At 37.9% G+C, this 12,004-nt stretch overlaps 1 protein-coding gene across 4 annotated transcripts; it reads right to left on the bottom strand.

The window, feature by feature from the left end:
- Positions 1-555: 555 nt before the first annotated feature.
- On the bottom strand, positions 556-8,869 carry LOC103723428 (monosaccharide-sensing protein 2-like). 4 transcript variants are annotated; one of them, XM_026800333.2, is made up of 8 exons: positions 8,549-8,869; positions 7,652-7,794; positions 7,352-7,559; positions 7,074-7,195; positions 6,265-6,831; positions 4,006-4,973; positions 1,605-1,792; positions 556-1,421 (listed from the first exon to the last, which is right to left on the bottom strand). In XM_026800333.2, the coding sequence occupies exons 4-8, from the start codon at positions 7,150-7,152 to the stop codon at positions 986-988; spliced, it is 2,238 nt and encodes a 745-aa protein (XP_026656134.1). In that variant the 5' UTR covers positions 7,153-7,195; positions 7,352-7,559; positions 7,652-7,794; positions 8,549-8,869; the 3' UTR covers positions 556-985. The 4 variants fall into 4 exon arrangements, with proteins under 4 accessions (XP_026656134.1, XP_017702297.1, XP_008812567.1 ...); XM_017846808.3 differs by having other exon boundaries at positions 7,450-7,559; XM_008814345.4 differs by lacking the exon at positions 7,352-7,559 and having other exon boundaries at positions 8,544-8,868.
- Positions 8,870-12,004: the final 3,135 nt, after the last annotated feature.

Below are 12,004 nucleotides of genomic sequence, written 5' to 3'. Positions count from 1 at the left end.
TTTGGTGAATAAGATGCTTTTTTGAGCAATTAAGATTTAAATATGCACTTGTATTTGGTATACGCACTGGAGAAAATTTAATGGATAAGATGCAGCTCTTCTATTTCCTTTTGATCTCCCTCCACCCCCCCAACAGAGAGAGAGAGAGAGAGAGAGAGAGAGAGAGAGATAGAGAACGCTACTAGTTTTAGCGGATAATATTACTTGATAGTTTAATATATAAAGATAAAACTAATCACTAATAAAGCGTTTCACAAGGGGAAAGGAATAGAAATTTCAATAATGACTGACAAAAGAAATATTATCAGAGGCAACACGTACATCCTTTGTGTAGATGCGTACTCTGACTCGCCGTACCTGTCCAAACGGATTTTAGGGAGAGACAAACTAAGTACACTTTATAAAATAGAAGTGCTTTGGAATTAACATCACAGAAATTTGAAACGTTTTACATACAGCCACAAGCAATGATCACTGACATGATTCTCTAAATCCACCATGACGATCTTTCTCAACAGGATTTGGATTTTTTCAAGCTGGATACTTATAGATCAATGGATAAGGCTCCAGTGGAAAAGCTCCATACCATTTTCTTTATAAAAAAAAACCCATCAACATCATGCTTATCATACAAATGTTTCTCATGCAATCTTTTGCTGAAGTTACAACTGATGAGCAAGACTTGCCTCGCTGAGACACCAAACCAGCACCAAAACAGATCTAATTCTAGCAGAGTTAACTCCTCCCATGGAAAGGGGGAAAAGAAAAGAGCATCGGAGCTTAAAAATAACAAACATCACAAAAAGAAAAAGATTGTAATGCCTCTGCAAAGATAGGGGAAAAAGTATCCCAAGTTCCTGCTCTCAATAAAGAAAAAAAATGCCAAACAAAGTGGCATCTTTCATCTGTTTCTGAACTCCTTTAGACTTCGTTCCTTTTCTGAGGATGATGGCTTTCCCATTGGCATTGAAATCGTTTAAATGAGTTAATTCCTTGCTGCCAGCTTAGTCCCGACACTAAAGAACTCAATAATGACCTCGAGGGGCATACCTTTCGTTTCAGGAACCTTGAGGAAAACAAACACCAACGCTATGACACAAACAACAGCATAGATCCCAAACGCACCAGCAAGTCCAGTAGTATTTAGCATCACAGGGAGGGTATAGGTGACAATGATATCTCCAAACCAGAATGCGAGTGAGCAGATGGCTATGCACACACCACGGACCCGAGTTGGGAAAAGCTCTGCACAGAGGATGTTGGGGATGGGGCCAAAGCCCATGACAAAACAGCAGAAGTAGATGATAACACTGAAGGTGGAAAGAACAGCATGGACCATGGTTCCCATATGCACCAAGTTCACCACAACCAATACAATGAGGGATACTATCAATACAGGTATTGTAGCCAGCAGAAGACTCCTGAAGAAAAAGAAAATAAGATACCAAGAATTATGCTTGAGGACAAAGTTTAATATAGATGGTTCATCTATTGCAAGCCAACATCCACCTTCATAGTTAAGCAGCAAGTAAAAGGGTACTGCAGAATTACAACATCATGCAACACTTGAATTTGCAATAAGTGGCAGGGAAGAAAGAACTAACCTTCTGCCAGAGACATCCATAAGCCTCATGGCAACAGCTATGCACGGGAGCATTAACAATGTAGTGAGAGCACTGATAAGGATCGATGCTGAATCAGAACCAATGCCAAAGTTTGCAAGGAGAACTTCAACACCTGCTTGCTCAAGAATTTGAGGGGTGTAATACATAACCCCATTAATGCCAGAAAACTGCAAAAACAACCAGCACTTGGAAGTGATGTATACAGAAGAAAACGATGCAAGATATCTCAATAATTGAAGTCAAAATGTGACAGGTTAATAGATGCATTCAAAAACAAATTCCATGATGCTCCATGTACATTGGAGCATTAATAAATTCACGGTGGTGTTTTGCATACAGAATACCTACAAAGTGATCCATATTGCAGCTTAGCAATGAAATTATGACCAATCATATTGACATAAAAGTTTATACAAGCATAAAACTTGCAGATTAGTCATATGGAATAGGAAAATAAATTTTAGTTCATCTATATCACATGAAGTTTAGAGCCTAACTGTATTACATGACTTATCCCACCTACTTAGTGTAGGTTAAGCATTTATTAAAAAAACCCAAACAGACCTTCCTTTCTTTCCCATTGTTTTCAATTTCTCAATAAACAACAGCTGATGCATGGAAAAATGACAAAGGGAGGAAAACCAATCCTGATTTTCTTTTGGGCAGCATGTAAACCAATTCACTGCCAAAGATTTAGATGTCTGAATGCATTCATTCCAAGAAAAGATTCTGATCGCCTCAATGAACCTGGTAAGTCACCAAAGTCCTCTGGTCTATACAACATTGTCTTGCAAAAAAAAAAAAAGCTAAGGTCCTATACTTTGAATGGACAGCAAAGCACTGATTTTTATCCTATCAAATGAGCACAATTACAATTGAAAATCAAACAAACCACTAATAATAAGGGTTTCCTTCACTATACCTTATGACAGCAAGAGCACTTACATAGTAACTTTATGTGATCTTCTGTCAGGATGCTGTACCAAGAAGCAGATGGTTTATCTAATAATGGACAAAAGAGAAAAACACTGTTTACATTCTACAATCAATTTTTATTAAATAATTTAGTCTCTCTAATTAAATTAGATACCAAAATATTATATGATTATGGAGTTTAAATAGGTGCAACTAAACAAAACTTCTGGTTCTTGCAAATTATCCTTACTTTTTAAATGCATATCTTGCATGACTTCCTCAGGTTAATCTTTCCACTAACAACTCATAGGAGCCTGCATCTCATCATAATTCCTGTGCATGGCATACCATTGACGCCTAACATTTCTTTGAAGAAATCACATATCACATATCTCATTCACTATTAATTTCTATAAATAATGCCCGTATATAGAAGCAACAAATTTGTTGTGCATAGGACAATCGTAATGATAATTATCCATGAATTCAACCTGTCCTTAATGAATCAAAAAAAAAGCCAGCAAGAACTTTCTCAAAAACTATTTAGCAAAACTAGAGAAGTAAACTGATGACTTGTCATCCAAAAGAAGATCAAAGATAATTAATCTTCCTATTCCCAGTTTTGGATAATTATAAAATTTCCCACTTTTGGTACAGTATGATACTTATAATTTTGCAAACCTGTGACATATTTCCAAAATATGGGTCATCAATATTCATTTCTCTATATTCATATCAGCAACCGAGGCAAACAAGCAAATACAACTACCTGCTGTGAAATAGCTTTAGAGCCCAGCGATGACTTATTATGTTTCACGTGTTCACAAGCCCAATATCCCTCCTCGAGTTTGCATGTTTTCTTCCACTAAACCAACTAATGCTCATCCTACAGTCCCCTCCTTGTCAAGAGAAATTTCCTAGTTATTGCACTTGTATCTGCAACCAACTTGAGTTCCGAACAAGTCAGAGGATGAGTGGTTCTATTGCCACATCCTGAGACCTACAAACACTCCCAAAAACAAGATCCTTGAGAGATACATATCTGGAAGATGCAACAAGTAGGAACTGGTGCTTTCTGATTCAACTGCATGAAACTAAGAAATCTAAGGTAACCAATTCATGCTTCAAGCCATATCATGAGAGTGCAAAAGCCATGCAGCAAACAGCTCAAAGAACAAAAAATTGTGTAGGATGATTTAAATAAACGTGGATACAACCCATGAGAAAATAAGAGCAAAAATGCAACATGAACTCACAGAAATCTAGGCGAGTTTCAGGGGAAGGGAAAATTATACAAACTCTGTCAACTCAGTGCTCAAGAGACATCAAGGAGAAAAAAAAATTACCTAGTTAGCTTTTGAAAACTACTTCCCACAAAAAAATGGAAAGAACAGAAATGAGATCAAGATCAACCAAATTGCATCTCAATCTTATTGCTTGTGTACTCGCAAATAATCTCTCTTACCTGCTGAAGAATTTGCATTCCAATCCCAACAATGAGTGCATGTTTTACTCCTGCTTCAAAAAGATCTCCCCACCTTGGCCCTTTAGTAGCTGTTTCTGATGGGTGAATCATTGCTGGGCCTACCGGATGCAGGCCCATGAGTTCCTTGGTATAAAGAGCTGGCTGGCTCACTAATGCAGCAGCTTGAATGTACTCGCCTTCTTCTGGGACTTCAACTCCGGGAAGTGAAACAAGGGAACCTCGCCACGACCCAGGGCTACCTTCTTGGCGCAGATAGATTCGCTTGAATCCTCCTTCCTTTGTCCCATCTACACCTTCTCTCTCTGTCCATTGCCAGGCCAGTTGCCATCCTCCGCCAATACCCATTCTACCAACAGCCTCCCCAGCATTTCCCTGCAGGAGAATACTACTGCGTCTCATATGTGAAGCACTCCCACTAAAAGTATGTGGCAGGTTCATGTCCTTCCCTTCCATACTTGTTGTTTGGCGAGAGAGTAGTGGAGTCTGTAAGTTGTCATCAGAATCACCTCCTGCAGCATCGGATGCATAACCCTCACTCACCCTTTGAGCACTCTCTTCATCCCACTGCTCAGTTCTGGGTTGATGCTCAAACATATTAAACATGCTGCCAAAATTTGGAAACAACATACTATTCATGCTACCCATTTCAGGTAATTTCTCATGGACACTTCCAAAAAGAGTGACCACAGGGTCCATAAGAGGAATGCCCTGGTTGATCATACTTCCATTGCGGGAGACAGGGCCAACAGCACTTCCAAGAAGATTCCCTCCAGTTACAGGCCGCGCAGCCCAGGTGAGACCCCCTTCAGGGCCATATAACATGATCTTATCTTTCTCAGTAGTTGGTCCTTGGTCATCAGGAAGCTTGTTAGCAGGGCCAATTATATACTCTTCAATAGATGTCTCCCCACTAACTCCCAAACCTTCAACTAGAAGAGCCATTTCTCCTGTAAGTCAAGAAAAACCGACAAAGCAATCATGTTAGATCAAAGAAGTGCTCAAAGCAATGTTAAAGAATGCATTTAAGCATATTTGAACAGTGCAAAACGTCATAAAGTAATTGGATATTAGGTTGATCATACCATCATTAATGTCAAGATCCATTTGTACCACATTAAGGTCAGTCATGACAAGTCCAAGACACATTGACAGACAACATGTAACACTTGTACCCAGAGAATCATACCTAGCTTCCCAATTACTGACCATGTTATCCTTAAACCCTCCGAAACAATCAAGTGCAACCAAGTAACCAGACCACTGAGCCTACCAAAACACGCATACATGGTTCCATTCACAAGATAATTGTCCTAAGAAACAAAACAGCTAAGTACCTTACATTCTCCTGATAGACTTGAAGCACAAGTCACCTCTTATGATCATTCAAAGGGATACCAGATCACTGTTGCCTGATTATCTACCTTGCCATTGTTTAGCCACTAACCAAATTGCCTTGTCAAATCGGCAAAGAACCATTTTAATGCTATCCAATTAAGGCATTTATACATCAAAAACTAGCCACGTATTAGATAGTAAAATTGGAAACTGTACAAGGGGATGATGTTTTGAATAGGTTTTGTGAAGAAACACGGGCATGTTTTGTATTTTACGACACAGCATCAAGTATTCAACATTCAATTGGAAAGCTAACTGCCAAGATGTATTCCAATTTGAAGACATCCTTTTTCTCTAAGTAATTGTTATATTTTAAGCAGTTATGATATTTAGCATCCCAATTATGTAAAGACATTCTTTCATTTCCTATAAAATTTTTAATTTACCAAAAGCATACATACATACACACATACATGCATATCCAGGAGATTCCCCATGATAATGATGTGGTTGGCAACAAATATAAATATTCTGATTTATAATCAAAACCGGTATTTTATCCCCAAGTACCATATTTCACCAATGTTGAGACTAGCAAATTTATGTCCAACAAATATAAATATTCCGATTTATAATCAAAATCGGTAATTTATCCCCATGTACTATATTTCATCAATGTTGAGACTAGCAAATTTATGTCCACTTTCCATCAATGAATGTCAGCATAAAAATGTTGATAGCATTGATGATAAACAGATCAATGTATATAGCATTCAATATGGAATTAAACATAATATTTGACTCAGTAAAAGAAAAATAGACAACATGAAGATATCTAAAGTTCATCCCTGAACAATAGTTCTCAACAAAAGACCCTTAAAAGCATGCTGTGGCATGACAAACCTGACACATCTTCTCTTCCACGCAACCTCTGCAGAACTTGTTTGGCCTCCATCATTCGCCCTTTGCTCACAAGCCACCTCGGTGACTCCGGCAAAAAGAATATTGTCAAGGCAAAATAAAAAAGAGAAGGAATAGAGAGAACTCCAAGCATCACTCTCCAGTCATGTTGAACCATTAACGACATTCCAAAAGCCATACAGTACGACAAAAACATTCCTGCAGAACCAGTGAACTGTGGAAGGGTATTCAACAATCCCCTTATCTCTGGTGGGGCCGTCTCTGATATATACACAGGAACAAGAGTGACTGCCAAGCCAACCCCAAATCCATCTATAAGCCTTGCCAAGAGTAGGATACATACATTGGGAGACCATAACATGACCAAACCACTAAAGAGGTAGAAGATGGATGAGACAATTAACATGGGACGCCTACCACCCCAATCTGATATTGCCCCGGAGAACATTGTAATGATCATGGCCCCAATGAGTGACATGGCTACAATTAACCCCTCCATAGTTGGTTCACTCTCCAAGTTAAATTCCCTTTTAATATAAAGAACAGCCACTGAAAAAAAAAAAAGATCAGAAAAAATGTCAAGTGCTGGACTTTTCCCATTCACTATCTTTAAGAAGCTATACATAACATTCCCAAGGAAAATAATTAGTCATATTTACATAGGCCGTCTTGGTTAAAACAGCTTTTGTTATTTTTGACGTACTCAACAGCTTCAAATCTCTAAACTTTTTTGAGATCGAGTAGTATATCTAAGAAAACAGAATACATAGGCGATTCAAAAATCGAGTTACCAGCGATAGTAGCATTATCCCATCCCTGCAATAGATTACCGATCGAAGCAGCTATTGCAACCAATACAGCTCCCCTCATCTTCTCCACAAAGAATCTAGCACTTATTCACTAGCAGACAGACCTGCAATCAAAATCCAACTCAGATAGCCTTTCAAAGAAGCAACCATACATTCATTCATGTAGCTATACAAGGGAGGGGGGGAAAAGAACTCATCACAAGATTGTTATGAAATCTGAGCCAAATGATGAAAAAAAAAGAGAGAGAGAGAATCTAAACTCAGTAAAATAGGTCTTCTTGGTTCTAGGATCATGTTGAATAACAATAGATCGAAACATGAACATAAAACAACCAGCGGATTCAACAGGGGGGGATACCCAAGATCTTTGATCAATGAATTCGAAGAAACACTCAAACATGCCAAACAAATTGATCAAACCGAAGGCTGAAGAATCCACCGAGATCAACAGCAGATCCTCAACAAACCCTAGGATCAAGGTAAGCAAGAATCAGGGACAGGATAGCTTCTCCACAGGGTGTCCGCACCCGCACAAAACTAATAGAGGAAAGAAAACTAACCGCTTGGTAGCCGAATGGTAACAAAACAAATGGACCGAAACCACGGGCAGAGCTTTTTCCTGCACTGCCTCAGTATCCGCCACTTGTCCTCTCTCTCTCTCTCTTCCTTCCACTTCTTGCTCCCTGCGTTCGCTTCTTCTCGCCTAGAAAAAGAAAACAACCGCCAAATATCATTCTTTTAATAGAAGCCAAATATCATTCAAAAGCATCACTGGAAACAAATTTCTTTTAGTTCTTTCTCAGAAACTCGAAAAAATCTCAATATTAAAAGAACTAAAAAATCTTTAGCAAAAAAGAACTAAAAAATCGCACCACCGACGTCCGAGTATTACCAAAAAAAACTTAAGAAAGGCTAAAGTCGACAAATTTCTTGAATCAGATCATCTCCAGGCCAATGACATCAGTGTTTCCGGAAGCATTTTTCTGGAACTATAAATTATTACAAAAAACATTCAAATTATTTCGTCCAAAACCTCACAAGAACCCCCTCAAAAAAAAAAAATATATATATATATAAGAGCCTGTCTGCCGTCACTTTTATTTCTTATCTTTTTTAAAATATAAATATATTTAATATAATCAATTGTTTTTAAAAATAAATTATGGGGATGGTGGCAGTAGCTATGGGATCATAAAAATAGTGTTGTAGTAGTGGCAGGAGGAAAAAAAAATTATTTCAATTTTTTAGATAATAATATTAGATATTTAATTTCAATTTTAAAAGAAGAAAAAAAAGTGATGCGAGTCTAAAATAAAAGTGACTAGGTCTAAAATACCGAAATTTATTCCAATTAGATTTGGGTTTCTAGTATCATTAACATGATAAAAAGAACGAGAAAGCTACAAGACAAGGTCAAAAAGAAAAGAAAAACTACGGTTAATTCCTACTGACCGTACTTGATATCAGTATTATCAACTTCCTTTCTTGATGATGCGAAATCCGCGCGAGATCCAACTCCTTACAACTTTCCGACCGAGAAAAAAAAAGCGATTGCCGGCGACTTCGAAATCGCAGAGAGAGATCGGAAGATGGGGGGTGGATGCGGCGGCGGAGGGGGGTGGCGGTGGAGATCGGAAAGCTAACGTGGGTCGCCGATCTCTTTCACAAGACTGCCGCCTTTTGTACTTGGAAGGGGGAGAGAGAGAGCGCTCTGAGGATCCTGGAAGTGGGGTGTATTTAGATACTAAATTTGTTGGGTGAAAATAACAAACCGGAAGCGGCTTTCTTCTGGGCACTCTGTAAGCTAGTATTTCTGATGTTATTAAATGTGTTCGTACAATAATTAACCTCATTAAAGCCAGAAAAACAAAAAAAAAAGCGCCTATCATGGATGCTGATGGGCCCAGTGTTCGGTGTGAGTCACTGCGAACATTGACGTTCGATTGGGCCATGGCCCATATCATGTCACGAACACGAACAAACAATAACCATCTCTCTCTCTCTCTCTCTCTCTCTCTCTCTCTCTCTCTTTTAATATTTTGTTTTCTTAATAATATGGTGTTCATGACCTGTTGTGATCTGTGGAGAGCGATAGGCCTCTACTTAGCAGCATCTGGGATCATGTAGCTTTGAATGACTTGGCTTTTCTTCTTCTTCTTGTTGATATGGTGAGAACAAAATTATCAACGACCAACAAGCGTGTTTGATCAAAAAAAAAAAAAAAAAAAAAAAAAAAAATTCCTCTCCAAGTATTACCTCCACCAACCTGTTCTATGGGTGCACAGAACCGGGCTGTTTGAAACTCAATTTCAATGGAGTTACTAGATGTAGAAGATCTTAGGGCAAGCATGGAGCTTCCATTAGCATATATAATGTACTGTATATCGCGGTTCTGATTTATCTGGTTGGATATAGACTATACTGGGATCATCATGCCTGAATTTAAGCAGTTTATAGTTGCACCTCATTCACTGAAAAATAAAACCATGTCAAACTATATCAAGTCTTCCTCCACCTATATCCCATGTACAACTAAACATGCTCTTTTCGGCATGCTGATGTGGCAGCATATCATTGAAATTGATTTTTAAATCCAAAATGCTACATAGATTTTTTTTCTAAAAAAAATCTATCTAATTTTGTACTACCTAGCTCATCCATGCCTAAAAAAATAGATGCAACAAATAAATTGTGCATGTTAAGGCAATATTCCATGAATACTAAAATAGAAGTTCTGCTTATGTTGAGCTCTCCATTCGTCATGTGGGCGTCCATATTGATAGAATTATTTATTTTGGATAATAAGTAAGATTTTTATTTAATACAATTTATGATAATTTAATATTATTGCTAAAAGTTTACAATCATATTACATCATATTAAATAAAGAACTTTTCATTAGTACATATATGTTTAATACAAAAATTAATGATATTATTAATAACCATATCTATTTAATGTATGCTGACATCTATAAAACTATTTTTTTGCTAGCACTGTACTATGCCTATATCTTGCACGGATTATTAGATTATACTAATATTTCATTAATTTCTAATACATTTTTATGATCGTGATCTCACTTAAAAATGAAATTACAACCACTAATGGCTCCACTATATTGTGCTTAAATATTATGTATAAATATTATCATTTGCTCTATCCTTTCTTAATGTACAGGTTGTTTTTGATTGGTACAAGTGTTCATGGAAGGAGTGATTGGAGGAACATAGCCAAGAATTTTGTTACCACAAGAACTCCAACCCAAGTTACCAGTCATGCACAAAAGTTCTTCCAACGTCAGTTACAATTCAAGAAGAAGCATAGACCTAACATTTGTGATATCAGAAATATCGGCGGCACTTTGCCTAGAAACAAACATAAGCTAAGCATATATGACTTGATAGAGTGGGAGAAACCTCTTGGCTCATCCAGTGCCAATAATGCCTCTCAAGTTAAGTCACCGTCGTCACTTCCACCACCAGGAAATTATTCCATGGAGCACTCACAAATTTCGGTTTCAAATATGATGGCAGGGGTTGGCACATCCAATACTAGTGATATTTCTCGATTTGATATACTTTCCTTACCTCAACCACTAGTAAATTATACTACGAAGCACTTGAGGGCAGGTGTTGACACGTTCAATAACAATAATGTCTCTGAATTTGACACACCATCTTTATCTCAACCAGGAGCAAGTTACACTATGGAGCACTCACAATTTTCAGTTTCAGATACGATGGCAGGGTTTAGCATATCTAATGCCAATAATGTCTAAGGCTGCAAGGGGGTCGGATTGACCCGTAACCCGATCCAACCTGATTTGAATTTTTGGACCCACGGAGCTGGGTCGAGTCCTAAAATTGGACCTGTTTATTAACGTCTTTCAATCTGGCTCACTATCCTTACGTCAGTCGCCACCAAATTACACTACAGAGCACTCGCAACTTCCAGTTTCAAATACAATGGTAGGGGAAGGTGGTGCTTCAATGCTTGCTCCTACTCAGTTGTCCAACAATTTTCAGCAAGCTATTGGACGTGATGACTACTTGAACAAACAACAGGACCAATGCAAGAGAAAGTGAAGGTTAATTACTTGCTCCTACTTTTCAGCAATAATACAAAGATTAAGTAACATTCTGTCTCTACTGGTTCTTCGGCCATCTGGTCCTTTTGATGATAAAAAAAGATTAAATAGCATTTATGGTGGGTTTGCCTGGTCTTTGAATAAGAGGATTCAAATCAAAGAATCCTTTATATCTGTTTTTAATCTTTTTTGTATTTTGGACTCATGCTATAAAGTGTTGCATGTTAGAAAAATAAGATGAGTACTCTCTGAACTTTTTTTCTTTTGCAGAGCTAGTGATTGGAAATATAATGTACCCCATATATGGAATGCAACTGTTTGAAGTTTATTTGAAATTATAAAAATTGGAACTAGAAAGATAAAGCGGTGACTCACCAAGTCTATGACCTTACAAAGTTTTCACTATAGTCAATGCTTATTTTTAACTTGCGTACATGTTTACTTCATATATGTGAAAAAAAACCAGCATAATTTATTGCATAAGTTTGTTAGTATTTTTATATATGGGGTACAATGGAAAGGCTCGTATATTACAGTCAAACAACTTGCATACGTAATGCCATTTATTTTTTAACCTTGTTTTGATTTAAGTGCACTAGTCTTCTTGCCTCCGCATACTATCTTACGTTTCCAGCTTCTCTTCGCATCTTTGCACTCGTTTTCTCAGCATGCAAGTTGGCCACCATGAATGATTTGACAAGCCCCTGGCATTGCAGTCAGCCTCTGCTTCTCCCCGGCGCGCCTCAAATGCTCCGCCACCCTCCTGGCTTCAGTCTCCAGTTGGCCGCCTCGAACCATCATTCACTCTCGCTGCTTGAATTAT

Source organism: Phoenix dactylifera, chromosome 18, assembly GCF_009389715.1.
Source record: "Phoenix dactylifera cultivar Barhee BC4 chromosome 18, palm_55x_up_171113_PBpolish2nd_filt_p, whole genome shotgun sequence".
NCBI classification, from domain to species: Eukaryota; Viridiplantae; Streptophyta; class Magnoliopsida; order Arecales; family Arecaceae; genus Phoenix; species Phoenix dactylifera.
This window is presented reverse-complemented; position numbering and strand designations above follow the sequence as displayed.

Excerpts from the sequence above, each read along its gene's own strand:
- LOC103723428 (XM_026800333.2), bottom strand. The coding sequence starts at position 7,152 with ATGAGGGGAGCTGTATTGGTTGCAATAGCTGCTTCGATCGGTAATCTA. Across the intron at positions 6,832-7,073 it reads GGATAATGCTACTATCGCTG|TGGCTGTTCTTTATATTAAA; the intron begins GTAACTCGATTT and ends TTTTTTTTTCAG. Across the intron at positions 1,422-1,604 it reads ATGGATGTCTCTGGCAGAAG|GAGTCTTCTGCTGGCTACAA; the intron begins GTTAGTTCTTTC and ends CTTTTTCTTCAG.